This window comes from Rhea americana, unplaced genomic scaffold (genome assembly GCF_003343005.1).
Source record: "Rhea americana isolate MKP2758 unplaced genomic scaffold, rheAme1 scaffold_136, whole genome shotgun sequence".
In the NCBI taxonomy this organism is placed as follows: Eukaryota; Metazoa; Chordata; class Aves; order Rheiformes; family Rheidae; genus Rhea; species Rhea americana.
In genome coordinates this window covers 1,511,155-1,538,769 of record NW_028185439.1, presented here as the reverse complement: position 1 = coordinate 1,538,769, position 27,615 = coordinate 1,511,155, and the positions used below count along the sequence as shown (strand labels likewise).

General features: G+C 38.7%; 1 protein-coding gene and 1 long non-coding RNA gene across 2 annotated transcripts in view; one reads left to right on the top strand and one right to left on the bottom strand.

Moving 5' to 3' along the window:
* Positions 1-122: 122 nt before the first annotated feature.
* Positions 123-12,340, bottom strand: LOC146599653 (uncharacterized). The gene is made up of 3 exons (XR_014894967.1): positions 12,241-12,340; positions 535-664; positions 123-396 (listed from the first exon to the last, which is right to left on the bottom strand). It is a non-coding gene; the product is annotated as an uncharacterized LOC146599653 (long non-coding RNA).
* The window catches only part of ST6GALNAC3 (ST6 N-acetylgalactosaminide alpha-2,6-sialyltransferase 3), a 214,212-nt gene continuing 198,010 nt past the window's right edge, over positions 11,414-27,615 (top strand). Inside the window, exon 1 of the mRNA XM_085298186.1 lies at positions 11,414-11,653. Within this exon, the coding sequence (XP_085154312.1) occupies positions 11,636-11,653 (18 nt within the window). The 5' untranslated portion in view covers positions 11,414-11,635. The remainder of the gene's footprint in view (positions 11,654-27,615) is intronic.

Sequence of the window (27,615 nt, the reverse complement as noted above, 5' to 3'; positions counted from 1 at the left end):
TCTGAAAATAACCCATATCTTTCCTTAAAACAAATATTTCCTTACATGATTAGTTGGTGGTGATACTCTGTAGAAGAACCTATGAGTACAAACAGGAGTGAAGGATTTTATCACACTGGAATGTATCATGGATAATCCAAAGCAGAATACTGCTACAAGAATCTACTAAGGGTAAAGCAGAGTAATCTCTTAACCAGGATATTTGCCGTTGAGGACAAATGGCTCTCCAGATGACAATCTAATTAACAGCTTTTTATTCTCACAAATCTTATCAACTATATACTCAGTAAAATTGCTGGCTCTTGCACTATGTATGCACCACCACTGACTGAATTGCTTCACAGGCTTGTGCAGGTAACCAGGTGCACCCCAAGCAGTGCTGCTCTTCAGCTATGCCTTGAGTAGTCGGTCAAGAGTAACAGACAATAGTATGGGTTTGGGATAAAAGGGTGTCAAATAAAAAAAAAAAAAAATATTATTAATTTACTTCTGCTCTCACAGTTCAAACAAAGATTCATTATTAATGTCATTTACCTTGCTAAATACATGCACTTATTGTGAAATGGAGGATGATGTGACCATCTGGTGGGGCTTATTTTTGCAACTTGTAGTTCTGAAATTTGGCCTTTTTTCATATTCAATGTTCTAATGCAGAAGTTGCACCCTGAAATAAGAATTGAAAAGGCTAATATTAACATGAACTCTAGGTGACCATTTCTGATTTCATCACATCCAGTGTAATTAGCTACTAAATTTAGTGTCGTATGTTCCTAAATTGTTTGTGAACAGATCCTTACTTTTGCAAATAGTGGCACTGTTTTCTAGCATATTTAACGTCGTCTTTGTTTTCCTGAGCAGTCCTCAGTGTTTGCTCTCTTAGTGGAATTAATCATGATAGTGTGTACTTGCATTTCAGCCATAATTAGGAAACTTTCTGTCTAATCTTGAAATAAATGAATTTAGACTTTTCCTGTAAATAGGTTCATGTTCTGCTTGAGAAAATTTTGCAGCGATTCTTGCACATTATTGAAAATTCTTGCATGGCTTTGGAAGCAAACTGCAAATACGTGCTAAACACTTGAGTAAATACCTCCTTAAAGTGCTTTTGCTTTATTCAGGGCTCACTTTATGTCTGAGGAATGCTTACAGAGGGTCAACTGTTTCTTTGAAAAAACAGCTAAAATTTTGTATGCAGAGAGAGTGTAAATGAATATAGAATAAGATATAAAGCTTTAAATCTCTGTCTGTCTCTTGGTGAGATCTGAGTGTTAAGGTCCACTCTTCTCTCTCAGGTTCTTCCTCTCAGACTTGCAGAGTCCAGAGCTATCATTTTGTCTCTTGAAAGTTTTTTTTTTTTCTTTCCCCAATACTCTTGTGAACTGTAACAAGCAAACAGTAAAGCAGCAATGCTGGCTTTTTGGAAACTGTTGTTTGTTTTCCAGCTGAAATAACTTCCTTTTGAGGACCTCTCTCTTTGCTGTCTCAAGATTGCTACTTCTCAGCATTTACTTACTTACTTGAGTACATTAATGTGATACTACCTAGGCAATTTGCAATGCCCTTTTAGCTTGGCTCTAGCATCCTTGCTCTGGCTTTGGGCTAGTTYGGAGAGAGGAAGTGTAGGGGAAGGAGAGTGAGAGAGGAGGAAGAATTCTGAATCTCCATCTTTGCAGCTGTTATCAGAAGGAGACAAAATAGTATGGTAAAACTCCAAAAGCCTTGTTCAAAGTGAAGCAGGGATAGTGTTTGAACTGCATCCAAAGCTAAATCCTCCTGCCCCTCCACTGAACTTCTTTTGTACAACAGTGTGCATTTTGACTGCACATGAGAAAAGCTTCAAGCAATGCAAATGATAGCCTTCCTCTGAAACTCAAATAAACTGGGCATTCTGCAAGAAGGTAAATGTCATTGAAATCTCTAGTGGATTTAAGATGCAGTGCTTGAAAATTGTCAATTTTTTTCTTGTTTACCTAAGGCTTACTCCCTAGAGGCTATGTTAAAGAAAGAGTATTTTACTTTAGAAAAACAATTGCTATTTCTGCCCACAGGATTAGACACAAACCTGTCAGCTCTTTATCCACAGACCCATCTCTGATGACAGCCAGTGGCCTGGCGTCTTTACTTTTCAATACAGAATTACTATCCCTTTGGAGAAATTGTTGTCRTTCTGCTCTGTGGGACTGAAAGACAGTCAAATTACTAAACAACATGGGGAAAGAAGGAAATGCTCTCAGTTACAGTAGGGGTAATTTCCCGTTTTATCTCAATTTTCTTCTTTATTCTCCCAAAATATTTAGTCCTGAGTGAACCTTTATTAATTTTACAGCCCTTAGACTATAGTAGCAGATTTCTTCCAAGTTAGCGTAAAAATGACATATGTTATTTCTGTAGTGTCTAATTGAGAAAGAATGTGTTGATTAAAAACAAAAAAAAAGGCTTAAATTGCATTCTGCTAATTGGTAGAGTTGGTGGATTCAGTGGAGTGAATATTAACTGGATTGGGGTCTGTCACAGATAGGATCTTGCCTTTCTTTGCTGTCGCCAAGTATCGGGAAAAGTTTGTGTCTTGTGCTCTAGCTCTAGAAGTGACTGCTTTCATGTGTGCTGTTGATGTGTAAAGAGCGGTCTCTGGTAAGGTTGGTTTTTCACTTCTAACTCTACCAGCCACCCAGTTGAGCGTGACTGTAATAGCAGGAGATGGAATCTGTGTCTATGATTTCTGGGATATTAAAATGAAAAAATAGCATTAAATAACAAACCTTGGTGTTGGAATGTTTAAAGTGTCAAGTTACTTACCTGTACGGTCTTAAATTGGCCACATTCTAGCATAAGCATTGTGCATAGTTTTTAAATTACATGATCAAAATCTAGTTCTAATGTGCCTGCCTTGTTTATGTGCCCAGGTTGGACAGCACACAGGTGGAGAGCAGCTATTTAATATCCTTTTTGCTGCTCCTTGTCACATTACTTCATGAAAGTGAAAGCATTTCCTGAAGACAAGATGCCTAACTTCCTAATGGATGCTTTTATGCCATTCATTGTAATTTGGCATATCCCCATTAAAAATATTTATTATTGTTTTATAGGAAAGAAAATGAATCACAGATAAATTAGAAAGAAATGTCTACTTATGTGGAATGTCCAATACAGGCTGCCTACATTTTTTTCCAGATTACTTAGCATTATGCAGCAATTAATATGCTCAAAATACAGCTCCAGTTACCTTCAACTGCAGCTACAAGTGCCCAGTGCATCTGTGAATAAAGATCTTACAATTTCCAAGTAAGGGTCCAGAAAATGAGGGAGAAGAATACTGTGACTAGCTGTTAATTCAGAAGGCATTGGGGAGCGATTTTGGTAGGGACAAGCACTGAATCCATCTCTTCACAGCTGCCTTCTATGATCTAAATCACTAAACCATTTCTGCAGTTTTTTCCTTAAGACCACTTTCTCATTCACTGCATAATTTTTAAACTCTTTTTCCAGTAAAGGAAACAGAGATACTGTAGGCAAAAAGCATATTCATGTAATGCTGACTCAGTCCCATGTTTYGGCAGTCCATATTTTGAACTAGAAACAGATTAACAAGGACTGTATTTTCTTGTTTGATTACATCATTAAAAAATTTGTCACAGCCAGCCTGAATTTAAGTTGCACAGACAAGTTGAATTCTTATATTTCTTTATTCTTGTGTGTTTGATTCTAAAACTTTAATTGAATGTTTTTAATAATACCATTTGCATGTAATTCAATTTTTGTGTGTTTGGGCCTTCATCTCTCCTTAGAGGTGGTTTTGCTGATTATTCCATTGAAGACAATATCCAAAACACCTTCAACTCATTAGGCACCTTAAATCTTCTTATAACTACATCTTTTCATCTTCTCTTCCATATTACACAAAGGTATAGAAAAATCATTAGAAGCAAGTTTGCTCTCAGTTGTAAATTTGTTACCATCAATTAAAAGCATTTTGTGAAATATATTTTGTTAAAAATATGGTAGGATAGTTAGCAGTTGTTTCAGAAGACAAAAAGGAAACCTTGTCCTTTAGATCTTATGTTTATAATTTGAGATGGATTCTTCAAAGTACAGCAGAGCTTTACCAGTGGCTCATTTTCATGAATGAAGATAGTTTTAATAACAAGGTAGACATTTCTTTTCTCCTTTGATCCAATGGGGCCAAATGTGTTGACCTAAAGATACAACATGATGGCTAATGTCTCTAAACACTTCACAAAGAGGGTGGATGTAATAGAGGACTAGGGTATTGGTTTATCCTGACTGAGAGGAGTAGAGTTTATGATTGAAGATTTGTATGCAGCTCATGTTTCTCAAACTGTGGCTAGGTAAAATTTTAAATATGCCAAGGGGTAAATTTTGTTGAAAGTTTTTTAACGGAAAGAATGCAGTTGATTTATTATTTTTTTCCTCAGTATAGTAGTGTGTGATTTGATTTCATAGCTCAGGAATCAAGTACAAACTTAGATTTAAAAACAAAGATGAGGATTCCAGAGAGTTTCTGATCTTATCTGTAAATCTTTTCCAAATGACACTTCTCTTACTTGGGAATGCATTGCTCAGTTTTGCTGCATATATATATATATATATATATATATATATATATACACACATATATATACATATATATATATATACACACACACATATAAATATATATATATATATATATACACACATGTATGTATGTTGCATTATTTAAACACTGGGAGCATAATTGAATAAAATATATCAAAGCCAGAAAACATCTGTGGAAACACTTTTTTTTGTTCCTAAAGTTATATCATCTTGTTACACATCTATTTATATTGTGCTCAAATAATGATAATTAATAATACTTAATAAAAGAAGACCATGAGTTAAATTCAGTGCTAGTTTATACCCTGAGCGTGTTTCGCTAGATTTGATATAACTGGTGGAGGATATAAAGTTTTGCAGAATTGGACCTAGTTCTGATTAGTTACATGCTTTCAAAAGAAAAATAGACAAATATAGAGAACTGTAAAACCTGAGACTGAGATTAGAAGAATGCTGTGATTGCTTTTGTATTGCTGTTGTACTGATTTTAATTATATAAGAAATAGAAATTYTTAGACCATGGACCAAATCCGGCCTCAAGATCTTATTTTTCTGGACTGCAGCYATGGGAGGCCTCTGTCCTGGACTGTGTCCTGGCTGTCATGCTCCCCTTCCATCTCTTAAGATGTGGGAGTGGGGCAGACAATCTGCTGTTCCTGGTGCCATGGTACGTTCCTCTAGCTTTCTGTGCACAGCAGAGTGGAGCTTAACCCTGTCAGGCAGAGCTCCTGCTGTTGTCCCTGGTCAGAGCCCCATACCTGCTGGTCAAAACAAGGCAAGACCTCCAGAGGCCCACAGAGGATGCTGATAGTGATGAGGTCACCATGGTGCCTAAGAAGACAGGATCCCGTACTACAGGATTCCCAAGTTCCCACCTTACTACCGGAACATTGTTGTTGTTTCTCCCTCTCCCATCCTTGAACCTTCATTCAAGATCAAGATGAGACCTCAGAGATTCCTGAGTTTTGTGATGCAATGATGCACAGGAGGATATTGTTGATCAAGGTGGCTCAGATCTGACARTGCTGGGATAAGGCCCTTCTAAATATGTTCTATATCAGTGGTCACAAGAGAATATTCTATTTTGCTCTTTTTTTCTCTCAGAACAAAATTAATTTACTCTTGGTTTAAATAAATCTATCTTTTACTGCTGTGCTTTAAGGTTTTCCTTAAATGTTTGTAGAGAAACATTAGATAAAGCCTCATGAAGAGGTAGAGACAAGGTTTTTTCAGAAGCAGTATGCCTTTAAAAAAAAAAGGCTGTGTTGCTTCAATAGAATGAAGTGAATGGCAATTTGGATAATGATAGAGCTTAGCCCTTAAAATCACTGTCTGAGTGGATCTTTGGAGGGAGCACGGTAGGGGATAGTGTCTGCTTTTGCAGACTGGAGAAGTATGGCAATCTATCTAACAAGTTGAAAGGAGGGATATAAATTTTCTGTTCAACTGTAGGGCCTTAAATACTGTGATTGAAGTACTCACTGGTTCATTAATGTGAAGAGCTATATTCTCTCAGATAAAATCTATGTAGAGGGCAAATTGAGAGGGACATCTACATGTGAAATAAATTTAATATTTTTGTGATGTTAGAATCATATGTTATAAAAATCATGGGAGTGTAAGGTATTGATAATAGGAGCAAAGAATCTAAAAGTTAATAGCAGAAAAAACAAATGTGACCTTGGCAAGAAATATGTATTAACAAAATTCTGCGATCAGCAGCATTACTTTTAAATGACAGTGCATTTTCAAAAAGAAGTTTTACCTTTTGAATACCCTTGAGAATATTRTTGATGGTTTTTCTTCTACAAGAGATCACAATAAGTTATACGTTTGTTTTTCTTACTATTTTTATATGGGAAAATCAGCTGGTGGCATAAATGGACACAGCACTCTGAAGAGTTGCTTAGTTGGTATTATTAGAGGAAAGCTATTGAGGAAGATGAACAGCATTTTTCTCTGAGCACAAATTCTTTGCAGCATTTTAAATTCAGTTCTGTTATTTGCAAATAACAAATGATACTTTTATATWAAATAGAATAATCTGTAGTTCAGTATAAAATGATTACTGTTCAATAAGCAACTTCAGAAATGGAAAATTGAAGTGCTTAGATGCATTTGGATTGAAAAAGGAAATGCCAGTCTTCTGAAAAGATTACTGCTCTTTAGAGTTTACTTGGTTCTGCTTCCAGGAATTTCTGTGGACCTTTGTCTTCTGATCTCAGAACGTTTGTACATGTAAAATATTGWTTTTTTTTTTWWAAAATTGTTTTAAAGMACAACCTTGTGTACTTTGTAGAAAAGCCATGTGCTATAGACATAGGATAGACTGTATTCTTTATATCCTATAGATATAAAATAGTCCAGTTCTAACTTGTTCAAGACTTGCCTGATGAAAAGCTGGCTAACTCTTGATTTTTTTTTTTTTTTTTTTTTTTTNCAAGAACATGGAAGCTCTGAAAATGCTGTGTAGCCATGTTAAATTGTTACCATGACACTGAATAATAGTGAGGTGGTGAGCTGAATTTCTAATACTGTTAACAGTGTCCAGAAATCTTTGTCTCCTACTGGTGAAAAGTGCACAAGCACCTCATAGTGGTTTTTTTTGTTTTTGTTTTTTGTTTTGTTTTAAGGCAGTACAGTTGTCCTGCTTCTAGAGTGAGGTTTAGATGAGTTTTGCTGAGAAATAAGGTGGATAGCACAATATGTGCTTCTCATTGGCTTTGTCACTAGTGCATGTATGGCATGCTTGTTTTAAGCTACAAGGATTTTTCTGAAAAGTAAACGTAGAGTTCRAGCTATATTAAATCTCATGTGTTCTCTTCACCTTCCAGACTTTAAATGGAGGTGCAGTAGGAGTTTACTACTTAAATATATATATATATATATGTACACACACACATATCAATTTGATTCAGCGGCCTTTTCAGGCAAAGGAAGAAAAGTCAGGCTAGTGAGAAGGCTTGAATTAAGATTAGATGGAACATTTTGATGACCTGATAAGATTTCCTGTTCAAACAATAGCCTGTCTTCGTATCATCTTATTCTCTACCTCTGCTGTGCTATTGGGCTACAGAGTAGTTTAATTATATGTAACGGTAAGTTACATGAGATAAGGAAAACTAGATATGGAAGGCTGGGAAGATGAGATGTCTGGATAGTGTTGGACCGGATCTGTGACTCCACTGCTGATTCAGGTTGTACCTGACGGGTGAGAAACGCCATCTTGCGTCACTACTTGCTGATGAAAATTTGTAGTGGCAGCAAACATGATAATAGTTTCTTCCTTTTTGGTTTTACTAGACGAACTCAATGTTCGATTTTAACAGTTAGTGAGCAGATTATAGTTTTCAAACTTTCTTTGAAGAAAGAAAAAAGTATATACTTTTTTGAAAAAAAAAGTATGAGACAAATAAGCTTAAGGTGTTAATCATTTGTGGTGTTTTGGGTTTGAAGTTCTTATCATAGCTGTAGCTAAAGAGACTGATTTCATTATGTCCACTCACTTAATAAACCAGTCAAGCAACATTCATGGCACAGCCTAGCCCATTGTAACAAGCTGTATAAGAAGTACAGAGAAACTCTTACCTGAATGCTGGCATTGTGTTACTGTATTAATCATTCAAAATTAAGGTTTTACCAGTTTTCTGCACAAAGGATTGATTTTATTATGATAGAATTTAGTTTTTAAGATCTAGAATTCGAAATGGTTGCTGCCCAAACAACCGTATTTTCCCRAAGGTTGTATCTCCATAGCAATGCATCAGCAGAGTTTGAACTAGATGGCAAATGCACAAGGACTTTGACTGCAATTCTGTAAGTATTGACTTTGTGCGGCCTTTTATAGCAACTCAGACTTGAAAGACAATCCCATACTGACCTTGACATCCCTACTAGGCAACAATGACTGTATTTACTTTGGAAGAAAAGTTGCAGGCATGAATGAAATTTGAGTGAGGTATGTTTGACCTAAAGCTGATGTCAGGAGCATTGTAAGTCCAAGTAAAATGCTTCATGAAGCTCATGGAAAAGTTGCACTTATGATGTTTGATTTCATTTATTGTATAGTTGCTGCATTTCTCCTGGCAAATGAGTAACAATTTAGACCTGGGATTTAGTCTCAGCTCCATCAACYTGCTATGTAAATTCAAGCGCACAACTTAACTTTAATTTGCATTTCCATGGCTCTGAAATGGGTACAGTGATCTTCTGTACCTACTGGGATTACCGGTCTCTTCACATAGTTTCCCTGAGATGAAATTCCCTTGACCTATAGMTGGACCTTCAGCTGCTGTTTACTGTTATTTCAGCTACAGTCACACCTCTGGTTCTTTTCCCCAGAAGCAGAGAGTGAAATCCMATATCCATTCTTAAAGAAAAGTGCATATTTGTTTGAATTTGTTTTCATGTTTTTTTTTTTTTATCTCAAAATTAAGTTCTGCAGGARAATAAATTCCAATTTTGTCTGTATTTGCAGAGTACAGTGCTATGCTTGGCCCCTTTACTAGCAGCAGCAGAGCATTGTCTGAAGCTACAAGGGCAGCTGCTGCAGGAATCCCTGTACGTTGTGAGCCTCTCATGGGTGTTTACAGACAGGCTGCAGGTCTTTATTATTCCAGAAAATCTATTTGTATTCTGCTAAATACAAATAATTTACTATATTTTACTAAACTAAAAACTTAGAGAGCTTGTAGCTGTCCTTGTAGCTGCCATGGGACAACTTAAGAGATGAGCTTTGTCATGTTCTTAAAAAGGTGCCATAAGAATATCTTAGTAGGCAGGGGAATAGGTTGTGGAGAGTCACTTAGGGATGGAGCAGAGGGAGGGGAAAAAAGGCTGCCGAGACAGAAGTCATGAATAGGAGTGGGACTATACTATRAAAGTATTTAGGGTGTGGATTATGGAGCTGCGCATGGAACTGGGAAAAGGTAAGGCAGAGGAACGCTTATGAGGTTTTGTCTATGATAAAYGTCTTGGTCCATTTACAAAAAGTCTAAAAGGTAAATATGTTATTTTGCTCAATATAGTGTTTAGAATGAAAGCCTRTTGGAGACGCTTAAACAAGATAACATTACATTGCTGTCTTTCCTTAGGGTATATAATTCACTGGAAATCCCTCAATGCTTTGAACATAACTGAAAAACTGTGTCTGACCTTTTCAAGACAGTTTCCCTCCAAGTCTCATTCCCTTCTTTCTCTATAGAATTCGTAAGGAAGAGGGGGAGGTGTAGTATTTTTCTGTCAGATAGAAACTTGTCCCATGCTTACCACACAGAGGGAACGAATAATTTTCATCCCAGAAGAGCTAGAAGCTTGATTGCTGGAGAAATAAATAGGCAATTACTGTTAAATTTTTTTAATGAACGATAAGCTTACAAGCTTTTACCCTGGATTGCAGCTTGCCTATTTCATTATATTAGACAACCCACAGCTGCAAACTTCAATAAGGACTCTTCATGAGTCTCCCCAAGAACATTACAATTTTTAGTTCCAGGGCCTTGGGTTGCAGCTGTAGCTGAGTGCAGAGGTGCATTTCCACTGGGRAGAGGGACTGAGAAGTTTGTAGGACCTGTATAAAACTATGGCACTCTGGAGAGTGTGCTGCAAACTGGCATCTTTGGAAGTGCACAGGAAGGCAGCCAAGGTGCATGGACTAGAGAAAACCTCTCCAGTCCCTCTGTGCCCTGCTGTTGGGGAGGACTTGCCTTTGCGTAGAAATGGGGAGAGCTAATTCCCTTAACATCAGCCTGCCTATTGCCTCTAAGGGTTGYACCTGGATAGGAGAGACTTACCAGGCAGGAAACAATATCTGTTATTAAATCTTTGACACAGCATTAACCTTCCTTGGATTCCACATATTAAGGAACTTGACTGATAAGCAGTTTCATAATGTTAATTGGAATGTATTAGCTACACTTAAATAGGTACCTTGAATCACTGCAGAGAGGATGAAAACATCCAGTTCAAGGAATTTATTAAGGAATAGGAGGAGCTTTGATGTGTATTAGAGCTGTAGAAATGAAGCAATGTAGCACACATGGAATACAGAGAAGGTGCCAAGTACAGAAAATACAAAGTCTTCCAAGATATAGTGTAATGAGCAGAAGTACTGGAAAAAAAAGACTGCAGGAGAAGCAACAAAGTGAAATCTCAGTATTGTATAGAGCCCCGGTATTTGAGAGAAGAGTTTGAATTAATGAAAAGATGTAGAGAAATACAGCCAAAGTGCAAGTGAAAGAAGATTTCTTCAACAGCTAAATCTATTAATCTGCAGTTAATCCCACTGCAGTGTAGGAAAGTCCCAAGAAAGTTCAGAGAGCCTTTATCAGACTTGCAGAAATGAAAATTGTTTTCCATTCTCCATGAGTTTATGCCAGCTCTTCCTATGAAATGGCATGCACAGCAAAACGCAAGCACCTCTGGTGGGATATTTAYGTTGGTTGCTGATAATGATTATCTCACTTAAGAAACAGTTGCAGCCTTCRGACAAAGAGAAGCTTCCTGTACTATGAAGATGGCTGAACATAAAACAGTATCTCACACTAACAAACAGCCTGAAGATTTTTAGAGCCCAAATAATATAGAGAGAGTTTGGACTTTTCTGACCAACAGACAGTTAATGTCTGCAGAGAAGATTCGGAGGGTTGCACAGGGATTAATTACAAACAAGCAGCCTGTTTCCCAAATATCACAAAACATCTGCAGGCTATAGATTGCCATTTGTATACGTAGTATTGCGCGAGAGCGTCCCAGRGCTTAAAAAAATAYGTGCTGAAGCCATGAATCAAAGCGRGTCATGTGACGGAGGGAGGTACTGGGCTGGCTCCCAGCCAGTGGCAGGAGCTGATGGGTGGAACAAACGGGGCGTAAAAAGACTAATATGACTAACGGATCCTGGATGAGTGGTACCCTCCTTTGGATCTACAGGAATGTAGGCTTTAGCAGTTCTGCAGCCCTGCGAGCCTTTTGCCTGACACTGGGACTGCTGCTCACAAGGCAGAACCCTGCTGCTTTGTGGTAGGAAGGATAGAAAAAGAACATGGCCTGCATTTTGAAGGTAAATCTCTATCTGTTGCTTGAATGCATTGTTAGAGAGAGCCCCTCGCTGCCAGAGGCATGGATTCAGTGTGGCTCTATTGCATCTTCGCTGTTTTTTTGAATAGTGGTTTTGTTTGGCAAATGAATGTGGAGAGATTCTGCCATGTACAGCTGTGCTCCGCTTCCTTCTGCCATTCTTCTCTTTCCCTGCGTTGTCAGACCGGCGAGCTCTCAGCTAGCGGGAAGGGAGCTGTGTACCGAAGAATAGGAGGAGGGTGAGGGGCTCTCGCTTGTCTCAGTTGACTTTGAGCTGAATTCCTTCAGGAGCTGTAGCACACAGGCAACAGACTCCCAGTGCAAAGGACAAAACGGGGAGAGCTGTTTCCTTTTCTGACTGTGCAGCATTTACTGCTTTTAAAGCAAAGGTTGCAGATGTACACAGCTGTCCCAGTTGCTCCTTAAGCACACGCTCCCCTGTTGAATTTACCCAAGCTCCACATGCTCCATGCGATAATATTTAGTATTTAATTGCGCTTGCAAATTAAGGGACCTATTTGATAGAGTTTTTTTCCCCCTTCATGCCAGCAAATACAAACACAAACTTACCGTGTGATCAGATCCTTTCTCCAGCCTTTCTGCACTTAGAGAAAAGTATTTACAAACAGCATGTCCTGGAGATGGAGCATCGCTAGCACCAAGTACTGAATGAAAGGGGAGGAGGCGGAAGTGCAATCGGTTGGGAAGAGCGCGCGTTTCCTTACAGCGTTGTCGCTTGTGGGGAGTTTCTCTCGTGTCCCTGGAACGGAAAAATTCTTTTGCTATCTGCCTTGCTCCTTTCTGTGTATGTTCTGATTACGTTTGCACACTGTGCCTTTCATCTGTGAATGCTCTGTTATTTTGAAGCTGATTGATCTTCTAACAAAAGGTTGTTTCTTTTTTTTTTTTTCCCTCAAACTTTGGGACGGCCTCTCATAGCAGTTGCTTTCAGCATATCAGCAGAACAGGAAAAACTGCCAAGCTTCAAAACAGTCCCCAAATAATAAACATCCTTGTGTCTCCTTGAACCCCATTCTTATTGCTTTACTTGGCATTTAACTTTGAAAAGAAAATGCCTATTACACTGCGTTGTTTCCCCTTTCATTCATTCCCTGCTGGTGGGTCTGTGGTATGTCAATGTCTGTGAGTTTCCTTTCTCATACATGTAGCTTCTTGCTGCTTTTTAATAAATATGGCAAAGTCTGCTTTGAGGGCAGAAACCTCCCTAAACCAGGGGGTTCTGCTTAGACATTGATAATAACAGCTCCCTTAAGCAGAGAGCACTGGTGCAAGCGAGAGTTGAGTTGTGGCCGGGGCGAGGAGACGGGAGCGCTGCGAACGGAGCCCGACTTCACGCGGAGAAGCGTACRTGTTCCTTTTTAAACACTCCCTGGATGACCTGGCTTGGATCCGCAAACAACCCAGAGACAAAATTTCTTTACTTTTTTGGGCTGTGTGGAAAGATCATGTGCAAAAACTTTCTGGCTCTGGCAGTCAAATAAGCATATTGTTTTACAAGAAAACTCAGGAATTTTTTTCTTTTCCTCTGCACAGTCTTGTGACAGTCTCCCCAGCCTGCCTACAAGCGTGACTTCTGCAGGCCCTTCCTTTCAGACTTTGAATTAAAACATAGTAAATGCTTTTCCTTTGCCCAGTATTGGAGCTCCATTCAAGTGTAGATCTGATGTTTAAATCGATGGACAAATTGGTATTCCTTCACGCACAGTCTTCTGCCAGCCTAATTCTTAATCTTGTTAATATGGGCAGGTGCAAGGATAAAAAGTGAAACAGATACGTGAAGATTAGCTTTGCTCTTATGCAGGCTGGACTCTCCTACACGGGCATTCTGTAGGAATAATCGAAATGTCTTGACTGTGTATGTTTTTGATGTAATGCCTGTGTGTTTTTTCACATAGGTAGGAGTTTTCTGTAGTTTTTAGTTGCCCTAAACGGACTAAAGGTATTCCGCAAACTTTCAACACAACAAGGAGATTCAGAATAATATGTATGTTTTTACGTGAAACCTAGCCAACTTTCTTTCCTGAAACCACAGGCCTGTTACCTACACTCTCATTCTTCCTCCTAAGTTTGCCCTGGCTCTCTAAGTTTTGTGCAGTTGGTAGCTAGTACGTGGAAACATAAAAGTGGACCAAAAATTTGTGCTGTGAGTGTAGATTTTTAAATAAGTGGTGGGCACAGTGGATGGGAAGCCAGGGCTGCCAAGTTTCCCAGCCACTTCTGCCTTGAGCACTTCTGTGGCTCTGACCTGTGACTCACTCTGCCTCATGGCTCACTCTGCCTCTGTTCCTACAGGGTTTTTTTCCATTCGTTCATCTCCGTCTCAAAAAGATATTGAGACTTGTTGAATGTTGGAGTTCTGTATGTGCAAATGTTTAATGCATATGGGATTGGATGGAGATGTCTGTAAAGTACAAAGAGCAGAGGTGGCTATTAATAATTAACTTGCACTACTTACACTGGTTAAAAGCCTTTTTAAAAAAGCTTTTAAAAAAGTGTAACCTTTAGATACCCCTTTTATTATGACTGCTGTAAGAGAGAGCCTCTGTGTGTAGTACTCACAAAAATGCTTGGGAAGGTGGCTTTTCCTAGTGTGTGTRTGCACTGTCTTTGTGATGTTTATTTTGCATTCTTCCAAGTTAATGTTGGGGGGACTGTCACTGATCACAGCTCAAAAAACTTTGTCTTCAAATTAATAGTGGTGAATCCTCATTAAAATGAGTGAAGCTCTCGTGAGAGTTTGACTTCTTTTGGAGAAAACTCAGGGAAAGGTGAGTTCTAAGAGGCGGGGTGTGGTTTTTTTTTTTTTTTTTAATCAGGTCTCTAAAAATCATACCAGAATAGTTGAATGAAGTGTAGGCATTTCTTGAAAGTGAACAGTTGGTCTTATGATTGCTACTATGGCAGCAACATGCCACATCACTGAGTACTAGCTTAACAGAATGATTATTTGTGTAATCACTGTTGTCCCTAATGATGCTGAACTCTGTAACTTGCACTGTATCAGCCATTTAAGCTTTGAAATGTTGACAGATGTTATTTAATAAATTACTTCAATGAAACCTTCACTGTTGCTTAGCTGAAAAATGGTAATTCAGTATAACTTGTCATCTTACAATAAAATACGAATATTAATATATTAATGTAATAAAATATTTTATCTCCAATTGTTGGACCATGATATTTTAAAGCAAACGGAATAGGTAATGTTAGTTAACAATGTTCCATTTTACAGTGGATCATGCTTTCTCRTATTCACAGACTCATTCCTAAATGGAGGTTTGGTAGAGGAAGATGAAGGTGGATTATGTTGTCATCATGCARTTTTAACTATGTGGTTTTAATGTGGTAGAATTTAACATAAAAATGTCTAAGTGTGATGGACCAGTGAAGGCTACATGTGAAATCCAGAGAGAGGTTTCTTTCTGCTTGTGTGCTGTGAATTTACAGTGCAGTGAAGAAAAGTGATTTCATATATGCCTGTAGGTGGGACCTGACAGCAGCCATCACGAGTGAGTTGAAACATCCAGTGAAATCCCGTATCATACACGGGACTGGTATATTTTGAGGCAATGCTCTCRTTACTGCAGAACTTGAGTTCTCTCAAAGTAAGCAGGCAGCCAGCTGACATTCATAGCTTCTTCACTATTAGTTTTATCTAACTGAAAAGTCCAAAGAYTGCAAAATGTAACTTACTGGTTAACTGAACAAAACACTAAAGCAAGTGCTTGGCAAAGTTTTTTGCTGGATGCTGTCAAAGTTGGCCATGCCTGTGTATTCACCTGTAATTGTTCTGCGTGTTCACTCGCTTTCAGCTAATTTAATTAAATCCACAGGTTAGATTTGTCCGTAACTCCTGTGGTAAACTGCTTTGGCAGGAATTTGCACTGAGTGTTTTCTYTGAGTGTTCAGTGGCCTGCATCTAATTGGGGTCTCCAGACAGTACAATAATATAGTTAACTTTACTATCTACAGGCATACACTCCAGCTGTACTTTGGAGACTAAGCAAAGCTGATCTCATTCTTTTGAATTTTGTGTCTTGGCAAATAGTTGTTTAGAAGGAAAGGGCAAAATGTCTAAAAGAATCTAGCCATGGGGTTTGGACACTTGTTGTTTGGAATATTTAAGTACTAATCTGATTCTTTTACTCTTTATGCATGGAGAAGTCTACATACTTCCTTAAATTTCTACATCATCAGACGCGTGTTGCCTGTTTCAGCTCAGCTTACTCTGCAGAACAGAGCAATGTGTCTCACTATAAATCCGTTAGCCCGAAGGAATTTGCAGAATGTGGGGCCTTCCATGGAGATGACCTGTATATCGTGCTTGAATGAAGTCCAAGCTAATTCACATATACCTTATTCCCTGTTAACATAAACATTGCTGCAGTTAATTTGAAAAGGGATCCATCCTTTTTCCTATGTTGAGAATTGTACTTGGATCCTGTTGTACCTGGATGCTGTTTGATTCTCGCACCGTCCTCTTCCTCTGATGTGAAAAGGACTGGGGAGATCCTAGGAGAGGAACAGAGGTGACCTCCCCTCCTCATGGGAGGATGCCCATCTGATAGGTCACTTCCTCGCAACTTCTAAATTTGCTGTAAGTTCTCTCTAATGTGAATTCTTTCTTCTGCTAGTCTTAACCTGATGATCAAGAGTTTTGTGAGCTGCTGTTATTTCCATTGTGGCTGCACCATGCGTATGAGTATATGGTTAAATCTTTAGGGATAAAAAGTGTGATGTAAATATAAGAGCCTAGTCTTCTGAGATTCCAGTTCCTGCCATTTTTCACACTTCATGGCTTCAGCAAGTTTTCTGTTTGTTTCTRTTTTTAACTATGAAATGCTYAAGGGGGGAAAATGTTATGTGAGGAAAATACAGGAATTGTTGTACCCATTTGAGGAGTCCTGAAAATTGGTTTCATTGTAAATGCAGTTAATGGTAAAGTGCACACATTTTGCTATGTTGCTGCTATTTTGAGAATCTCTTCAAGAAGTAGTGGCCCCTGTAACATTAGTGCTCTGTTGTTGAATAATTCATGCATTCTGTGTTTTGATAATCTTTTGTGCTACTACAGTATGTGGGTCATGTCCTGAAAAGGCTTCTTACTGTGGTTGCTYCCTAGCTTTTGTAGGCACTGAAAAACAGGGTGAGAATTGTCAAGTAAGTTGTGAGGCCAGAGCTAGGAAGCAGGATGGATTGTCATTACCCCAAACTGTGGGTGGCCAAATGAAGTTTAATTAGGTGGCAGTATGTGCACTCCAATGCACGTGTGACAAGGAGGAGTATCCTGCACCCCAGCTTCCAGCTGAGGTCTCMACAAATTCAACATTTACAGTGACTGCTGAGTTAGTCAGGAGGGACTCAAAAGGACAGAGTCAATGGGCATCTCAGTATCTTTAGTAATGGGAAATTTTAGCGATTGTTCTCAAAACTGCTCATGCAAGCAGCGAGCCCCACCACAGGTTTGGGCAAGGCCACTGTATAGTCGAAGGTGGGCTGTGTCTGAAATCAAATGAGAAAATCGTACTGAAACCATGACAGCTCATGTCTTGCTTTTTACTGAACAATGTGTTTTCATCAGGCTTGACCCTAAGGTCTCAGACACCTTGAAAAATCTTTCCTTGTGGACTCTGAAGTCTTTAGAGGTATATGTGTACCACCTTCTGGAAAATATGTTGAAATGACAAGAAACCCTAACGATCACAATTAAGGTGTAAATAAGTAGAGCTGCCCCATACAGAGTATGCAAAAACAAGCTGGAAAGTAGCACGTGGATGCAACATACACTGCAGAGCAGATCCAGGATTTCTGAGGCAGTAACCAGGTCTCTTTTTAGATTATATCATCCTTCTTTGCTATGTTTGTGGGTTGTCCCCCCTGTCCTCCCCCAACAAAGATGRTGTTTTTGTAGACAGACACTCTAGCTGATAGTGGTGAAACTTCATAATTCTTCCTGAGGCTTCTTCTAAATTTGATGTTTCTATTTTAAATAAATTCTACAAAATTATTCTGTAACTAACTAAAAAAATTCATTTTTTGTACCTTTAAATTTGTTTACCTCTAAATTTCTCCAAAGTAAATGAATTAATGAGTCTGGCAATGTGTGGGGCTAGAGTTGGCTGTAATATGGCCCAAAGGAATTTAATTATCATGTAAGGTTTTATGGAGTGTAGTACATGAAGTTTTGTAATTTGTTTTTTATTACATTGGATTCTTGAAAATGAAATTCTAAAAAAATATTTTAAAAAGCACTTTTCATTCTTGTTTGCAATGATCTTTAATTATCCTTTAAAGATAATACAGTAGGGGAGATGAAGAAGGGGAAGTGTTCCTCAAAGATATATAACAGTGTATCCCGAATGTCCTTTCCTTTTTCTTGTTTTTTTCTTGTTTTTTTGTCCCTTGTCTTCCTCCTCCCCCCCCAAGCAGAAGTGTAGTCAGGATTGAGTCCTGTAACACAGGATTTGCTTCGGCTGAGTGAATTCAGTTTTGATGCCTTTGTAGTTAAACAAAGAMAACCTCCAATGTAAGCATACTTAAACTAATCTAAAACTGGAGTTTCACTCTTGTAGTCTGGTAGAGGTGTATGAATGCTCCCACAGCCAGGAAGAAAATAGAACCTGTCTCATACCTCAGAAGTTTCGCATTTAAGTAGTTATGTGATAAAACAGTAATGGGGAACAGGTTTCTATTTTCCAATTCATCTTTAAGCRATGAAGCATGTGTCACTAGATGTTTGGGAGTTCTTTCGTTCCCCAGGATGCACAGTGTTGTGTGCGTAATCATGGGTATGGAATCACATATGAAAGGCAGAGTAGCCTCTTCAAATTACAGTAACTTTATAGACTTGGACATGAGCTTTGGTGGTTTATGGCCTGTTTAGTTTTTAATATTTATTTTGACRTGTTGTGAATGCTAGATAAATGAGCACATCACGGTATGACATCATAGGAAGCATCAAATCTTTGTATTTCACGTGTTCTAATAYGTTATATCAAAGTATAAGGCAGATGCCCTTTTCCTTATTTTTAGTGAAAGGGCATCAAATGCAACCACGAAAAAGGCAAACCTTGCATGATTGATTAAGGGGGTGGGAAATGCAGTTCAGCTATTTATTTGTTTGTTTTTAGGTCTTTGTTTTTGTCACAACATCTGCTCAGTTAATGTGAAAAGGCAGAGCTTTCAGTATCTATTCTGTTCTTCTGCTACATTTCATTCCAGCAATCTCTGTACACCTTCCAGAAATGTAATACTGGACATGGTGATCTGTCCAGGGCTGCTGCTTTCATCTTTTCCCAAGGAGGCAGCAGGTTGAATTATTTTAGAGGGATTTTTTTGTGTCTTTTTAAAAATAGATGTCCCTGCATATCTCTTGGAAAAGGAGAGGTCAAAATGCTCACAAATGGAATGGAAAGTTAAGTTCTTAATATCCCTGGTTGCTGGAGGAATATCATTTTTGAACCGATCTCTTATCCAGCAAAGCTGTTCCCATGCTATAAAGACCTGCTTTGTGGATGACAAATGAAGATACTGATCATAAATTTATTTTATATTTTTAATTTGACTTTCAGATCTTATGGGTCTGAGGCATGCAGCCACTTGTGGGTAAATGGCTGACACCTTGAACAGGATCAGAAATCCTGTGGGGAGCCAATGAGAAAAATGAGGAGTGAGGTTTGGCTAATGTTGTCCTTAGACCTTAGTTGCTATAGGTGGATGCTGCTGTGTGAAAAGTTAGCATACCCAGGAGAAGCCCTGACTATGGATCAAACTGATCCTTTATTTTGTGATTGTAACTCTTTCCCAGTGCTTCTGCCCTGCAGCTGCTCTCCATCTATGATCTGATTTCTAGCACTGGAGGAAGAACTTCAGATTTGAAGCATCGGGCTTATATATTGAAATTGGATAAAATACCATACTGGATTTTCTATTTTTGTCCTTCCCATTGAGAAGAAAGAAGATGAGGCATAAACTGAAGTGGAAGGGTTTGAGAGATGAAATTCAGTAAGTGTTGCCACCTAGGAGGAATGGATTGGGTTGTCTACGAGCAACCTTATTAAGCAGATCTTGTATATTTGCACAGTACATATGATGATTTAAAATTCACATGGGAGTACCACATTCACTAATAGTTAAAGCGGTAGTTTCTTATGAAAGATGCATTTTGAAGCAATTTGTGTTAGCAATAGGCAGTAGAATAGGCAGGTAAGATCCAGGTGTGGACCAGCTGGAAAAAACAAAAGCAGTTGGAGGTAATCGGAAAAACATATTTATTTCATGGGAGTAGCAGTTTGTAAAGAAGAAATGCAGAATCAAATATTTATAGATCCTAATTATTTTAATCTTGAGTGTTGGTCTGGTATAGAGTTAAGAATCTTCTATCTTTTTTTTGAAATTTTTTCAAGAGTTCTGGAAACATATTTTTATTACTGCTAGCAAAAGTTTACCAGGTTTTTGCAAAGGGAGTGTCCTGCTGAGCATATGAGATCTCATTCCATAAGATTTGGTGTTTTAACCCCTAATAAGAAAAGCTGGAAACCAAATGCCACGTTATTTTTCTTGCAAGTTTCCCAACCTTTTATTTATCATCAATTTTATTTCCTCCCCCCCCCCAAATCTGTTTACTCACACTTGAACGTAATTTCATTATCAAAATGATGGGATAATGATGCATTTAAGAAATGATARTGTATTTATTAGCTCTTTAATATACAGATTAGTATTATTACAATGCTAGGTAGGCCATTAGAATACCCCCTGGAGTATTTTAAATAATGTAATACTTTACATCACACTGAAATTATGTGCYTGGGATTTCTGTATATACTCCTTCATATTCTTAAGATCTGGCCTCTCTCCATAAGTTGACATCACCTTATTTTCTAGATTTGTCTGTACTGGAGGGTTTTGACATTTTACTGCATCAATGTGTTGCAGTGGGCACAGTTATATTAGTATAAAGTTCTTATATGAGTATTGTTTGTTCTAATTTGACAAACAAATGAAGGTTTTATATCCCAGTTCAYGTGTGTCTACAGTAGGCCTTATGTGACTATAAAAATTCATTATAGTTTTACTGAACTTTTCTAGCTTAGCCCTCGCCTATCAGCTGTGGGAGTAAGTCGCTTTACAAGTTACTAAGCGTCAGCTGATCTATGGTAATTGTCTCCTGTGCTTGCATAGGTCTGTGGCAAATGCCAAATAACTCAGGTAGTAAGAAGCAGTAATAGAAAGCTGCTTTCTGTTAACAGCCAATTATGTGGAGACAGGAAAACCCTTTGGCTTTTGAAAGATGGAGCAGAGGGTGGGACTGACTCGTTCTCCTGCAGGATCGTCAGAATCTGTGGAATGTGTAAGGGGAAAAGAAAACTGGTTGAAGATGCATCTCAKGTATTGGGTAATGGAATTTTAACCTAAAGAAAAGCATTTTGCATTTTTTTTTCCCCTATATAATTAATGAGAAAATTTCAGACAGTGTTTCTGTTATCCCTCTTTTCTTTTCTCCCTTCAGCAAGGCAGAAAAATATATTTACAGAAGAAAATTTTATTCTAAGTGTTTTTTCTCTTCCCAACACCCTGCTCAAGAAATAGCCATTGAACATTACAAACAAGACAAAAGCAATAGCATTTTTAGGAACCATTTGTGAACTACATCTTTCTGTATCTCAACCAGCTATAGCTGAGAGAACACACACGCTGCTTTGTACCCATTCCTGAGATCAAGCAGTCTCCCCATGCAGCTCACAGCTCTTATTATGAGCTATGATTCAGGCTGTTTTTGCCTCCCTTTCACTATCACTTCCTCACTCATACATTTCTTTAAACCAGTTAAGGTATCCCAGTGCTTTCACCAACTCGCTTCAGATGAAACCGGAGAAGCTCCTTGAAATGCCATCGAAGTCTCCCCTATCTCACCTCACTTTTTGAGAATACTAAATATAGAGTCTTGGTCTCCTTGCCTGTAACTATTGCCTTAACCGCGAGACCGCCCCGGATCCTGGAGCCAGACACGCGTGCTCGCCCTCGCCTCGGAGCAGTCTGTGCCTCCGGAGACCTTTGCTTTCCAGTGTTATTTTATTTTGAAGAATGATTAGTTGCCTGTAGGGATTGCACTTATCCCAGCTGAGGAGGTGGTGCGAGAGTGGGAAAGAGTAGCCTGCATGCAGGGCAGGAAATCTTTAAGTTGGGACTACTACCAGAAAAGAGATGATGACAACTATCCGTAAAACAGCAGCGTAGGAAACGCACTTCCTCTACGTGCAGGCGCACAGTGGGATTAGTAGTCTGTTCTGCTGTAAATCGTCCTGAAGAAAGAGGCCCGTTGCCAATGTACAGGCAATGACTGGGTGCAGCTGCAACTTAAATGAGGACAAGAAGCTGTATGGTGAGTCCTGTAGCAGAAATGCAGGTATATCAGGTATATGCTCCACTGCCCTATGTTAGAGGAGGCACATCCTCTTGGGACAGTGGGACAAATCAGTGCCTSCTGTTTTGGAGGCACACCGGTTTTGGTGTGCCAAATATCTGTATAGCTTAATTTCTACATTTGACTGTAGATAAAGGAGCAGCTGAATTATTAGGAAGCATTACTGCATTCTAACACTAATGCTACAGTTTTAGATAGTAATTGTACTCAATCAATCCAGACAAGACTGCGATAATATTAATGATCACTGACAGAATCAGTCACTAGCAGTGATTTCTGCACATCAGTATGTATCTGTATCCCTGTTTGTATCTTACTATTTGCACAGATCAGAGACTTCAGTTCTAGAAACCTGTTTGGGGTGGCTGAATTCATGTTTTTGTKTTTTTTTTTCCTTAATGAAAAGAATGATTATTTGTGTAAATCACAGGTTTTGAAGAAGCCATTTTAAGTCTTCTACTCTTCAGTTTGTTGTATAACATGGCCAAATAGGACTTCACAAGAATTTTCCTTGTTGAAGCTTAAAAAACAAGAGATAACAATGACTGCACTGCAGGTGATCCTTATCAAAAGGGTGATATTGGATCACAAGGGTAATACTGGGTCAAGTACAGTAAGGACATTAACACTGCTTTTGTCCTTACATTTGGCTGGCCTTGTAGATACTTTTCTCCTGCTATTTTACTGAAATGCTAAAGGTTTGACTGTGTGCCTAGAAGGCAGTGTGGTGCTTGAATTGCCATTCTCCAGAGTGCTGGTMCCTGAGGCACACTGGGTTAATCTCCTTGGCATTTTGTTTGAGCTTTGCTTGCATAATTTTCTTTGCCACTTGGCATTTCTGGTATCTGAGGTGAAGGTGAAAAGGAATGTTTCTGAATATTCACCTTTCAGCATTTACTAAAACTAACGTTACACTTCGTGGCACTTACAAATTAACCAGAAGATTAACCATGCTTTTTTTCCCCCACTGAGATCTTGCATGCCACCTTATTAGCAGCCATTCATTGATTCCAAGGGGAGAAGCTGACTTTAGTGTGCTCATTCTGAATGCAAATTGTAAGCGCTCTTGGACTTGGACTTCTGTTATTTTTTTACTTCCTACATCTGATCATCAATTTCAAATCTGCTTGAGGCCATTGCAGTGATGAATAACTATACATTGAGAAGTCTATCGACCAAAAAACAGGTATCACACAGGTTGAAGACACACAAAAATGGATTATAGCTGCTTTTTACCTTCAAAATTTGCAGGAAACATCAGTGACAGTGAAAAGAAAATTAAGTTTGACAGACTTGTTGCTTTTGATTTTTTTTTTCCGTCTGTTTGCCAAATCTTGCTCTTGAAGGGAAGTGTTCAGCCTCTTGTGAATAAGGCCACAGAGCTGAATTTTCTTCTGAGCCCTAAGGCAAGTTGCTGTGGCTTGTCATGGCTTGCTAATGGCACCATTAAGCCACTGCTGCTTTATTTGTAAAGTGTCTTGTGAAGCACTGAATGAAAATGGTCTAAAGCAATTTGTGCGAAAGATGTAATCCACATATGAAAATAAACATCCTTGTAGGGAAGAAAATGGAAAACTCATCAATAGTTTAGACAAAGCTAGTGAGATCTATTTGGATATTCAAGTTTTTATCTTTATACCAACTGGAAAAAACAAAATTACTTATTTGGAGGAAACGCTTATCTTTTTTTTTTCCATTTCAGATATAGCTAGGGAAATTGCTATTCAATCTTTAAGGTCTATGGCTCTAGTGGCTTTATGTATGTGACAACTAATTGGTATATTTTTTCCTGCAGTAGATTTCCACAAACAGTTATGGGCTTTATTAATTTTTATGTATATTGCTTATCACCACTTCTTAGTAATAACAAAGATTTACTGGTTTGAAATAGGTTATCTCATTACTTGGAACAAAAAATGGCATGATAACATTACTCTAGTATTTCCCTTTAGCCAGAATAGGATTGCTTTCATCTCTGACCAAAATGTCATTCTCAATTTTATATAAATGAGACTTATGCCTTGTTTCAAGAAAATACCTAAGACCGCTTCATCCAAAAGAAATGGGAAGAACTGCTTTGCTTTACTTAGTGCTACCATTGCTTTACCTCATCTTTCCTGCTATCTGGGGTTGGAAAAAAGTGAGACTGTAGGATCCATATTGGATCATAAGTATAAAAAATATTAAATGGTTCAGAGAATGAGCCAGGTTTTGCTAATATGTGAAAAGTTCCCTATTAAGGTTGTTTGTGGGATTGCAGATAAATGTTTTATCAGTATAATAGGGATATGTAATGTATCTGCTTAATAGTTTCTTTGTTTTTGTACTTTCTATTAGTCATTTATTTGTTGTAGAGACCATGAAAAAAGGTAATGAAATATAATAAGGGTCACATCCAAAGCTATGGAAGGAAGTAATTAAACTTAATGGAAGGCATTTCTTTGAAGAATAATAGCAGATGCAAAGGACTAATGTGAAGCAGGCTTTGGCAACACATGTATTGAAATGCTAGCTTGCAAGTAGATGATTATTACCATTTTAAAAATAAAGTTATTGGAAAATTTCTCATAAAAGCTGATTCTAGAGATCAGGTAGACACTTAAGGTTTGATACAGGATGTCACTTTTGTTTCCTATTTTATTACATACTGCCAGTCAGAAATCAAAACCCAGAAGTGCTGTCCAGATCTTAACCTTTTATTGGACGGCTGTGTTCGAACTGTGAGCTGGCTATCACTGAGGATGCTCTGTAGTAGCAATTTCATCTGCAGCTGTATTAAGACCTCAGTTGGAAATTATAGGAAAAACTCTATTAATAATTATGAAATCAAATTATATTGCATTTAGCAAATGTTACTTGACAAGAAGTAAAATTTCTTGTATTTTTGTGTTTGTAAGAATATTTTGGGTTTTAGAGGTTCAGCCAATTTTATATTAGGAGCTTAAGTTAGRTCTGTTTCAGCATTAACAAGTTTCTGTTATGTAAAGAACTGAATATGAAATTCACATAAACTTTGTTACTTTGTTTTTACAGCATGTTTGTGCTATATTTCTTTACAGCTCTGATGCAAACAGGAAAACTTTATATTTAAATCTGAAATCTTGTTTTCTTACTCTTTAGTGCTTCAGATACCAATCGCTAATTTGCTTCCACCCGCACATCAATGCTAAATATAAAAGTTGTCAAATATCTCAACTGCCTGATTAACTGCTGTCAGGCTCCAAAGCAGCTAGGTTATCAGCGCATCTTCTCCCTCCCAGAGCCTCCCTGAGGGGAATGCGTAGAAGGAAGAGCTGCAAGCAGACAGCTGGCCGCGTGAAATGAGCTGGTGGAGGAAGGTGGTCGTGGACAAGGAGGTGCCAACGGGCCGAGCCCTGCGGCGGGAACCCCAGAGAAAACRGAGGCTGTTGCTGGCTGCAGGTAGTTGGGCAGATAGACGTGGTTGCAGACTGTGGTTGCAGAAGGCGATCAGCCACGTGCAGATGGGAAGCGTACTGCAGGTGGTGGTTGTTTCTTCTGATTGCCATTAGGAAGAAGTAACAGAATGGCAGCCTGGGCTTTTCCCTGTTTACTTTCATCGCTGCTGCTGGAGCGCTAAAGAAGTGTGGGTGAGCAGAACAAGAGTCACTGCAGAACTGCTAGAGGGACTGCACCGTGCATGTTTTCCTGGGGTTAATTTGTATCTTGCGCCTGGGGTGAGTTGTGCCGCAGGTGGGGATCTTGTGACAGTGATGCATGAAGTGGAAAGGCTGCCTCAGCAAATGTTTCTGATGTCGTTTGCTTGTGAGAGGAAGGGGGGCTGAAGCAGGCTTTTTGTGTTATAGCACTAGCTTTTCTGTTTCATGTGGCTGACAAAAAGGATTGAAACAAATTTTTTGTTTGTTCCTTGTTCTGCTGAGGCCCAGGCACAGGAGGGCTGGTTGTGTGGAGTCCAGTGAGTGCCTCCAAAGCTGGGTGCAGACTAAAGGAGCGGGGCACAGCAACACTCGTTTGCTCGGGGAGCAGGTCCGTGGGGGTGTTGCTGTCCCTCGCCAAAAGTCAGCACCGGGGCTGACTGGATATGTGGAGGGCCGGAGAGCACTTCTTTTAATGACAGCCTGTTACTTGGCTTAATTAAGACCTGATTTCAGGAGGAAAGTTCTGTAACTAATGTAGGGAGTTTTAAAGCTTGTTCCTTCCCTGGCAGATGGAGGCACCCAATGGATGTCATGGCTTTTCCCTGTTCTTTTCTTGCAATAGGCCAAGAATATTTCTGAAATATGACAAATCAGACTGAAAATGTTTGTTAGATGAACTGCTGGGCAAGTTTGTCCCCTGTCATCATCCTCTAGAACAAAGAGCAAGTGTATCTACACGTGTATGGGAAGGTGGTGAGTTTGTGTGTGCTCTCTTTATGTAGAAATTAAAATTAGAAGTGAAAAATACTGAAGTCTAACTGTGTGGTTTCTCCTTTGTAAAGGAGAGTGGGAGGCAGATAAACATCCACCACTGCATGACCTACTTCTTAGAAAAGAAAAATTTTGCAAGAAGAAACTGAGGGAGCTGGGATTTTTTTCAGGTGGGAAATGAAAAGTCTTAGGGGGGAGCTAACAACAGTCTTCTGTCTCCGGGACGATTAGAAGATGAAACTAGACTTTTCCCAGAGATGCACAGCAAAAACACAAGAGTCAGTGGCAGTAGTCACAGGTTGCAGCAAGGGAAATTTCAACTAAATATAAGAAGAAAAATGAGAGTGGAAAACACTGGAACAGCAGCATTGGATATCCATCGTTAGAGATATTCAAAACTCAGCAAGACAAGGCCTTGAGTAACCAGATCGGACCTTGAAGTTAGGCCTGCCTAGAGAAGAGATTGGGAGATCTCTAGAGATCACCTAGTCCAGTCTAAATTATTCTGCAATTTTATGATTTCTACAATGCTGTTGCTGCTCATAATGTTAATTGTAGCACACCACATCTMACAGGTTTATTGAAACATATCTAATAGAATTATCCTCACCCTTGTGCAGGTTCCTGCGAAAGGGAACCTTTTGGCTTTTTTGATTCTCTCTTTAGTCTTGCTGGGGTGGCATAGCATTACCTCCAGCATGTAAAAACATTGGAAGTTAAATCCACTCCTCTACATACAAAATAATTAAAAGTCAGAAATGGTGGCCCTTCAATCATAAAGCAGAGGATTCCTTTACCTTAGGGCTTAGGAAATGAATAAATTACTGACTGAATGCAGCATTCTTGATCCTTTATTAAGGTCTCTGCACTGAAGTGCAGACTTTTCTTGAAAGAAATTAGTTTGCAATACTTGTAAGAACTTAGAGAATTGTATTTGGCAGCTCTTTTTTTATCCTATAGCCTGATTTTATTTTTTCATGTATAAGGCACTCAGTAAAGTGTTTTTGTGGTGGAGTTTAACTCTTTTTCTATGTTTTAATTCTTACTGTTTTTTTGTTGTTTTGTTCTTTTTTTTTTCTCTCTTTTTTTTAAAGCAATTCCAACCACAGA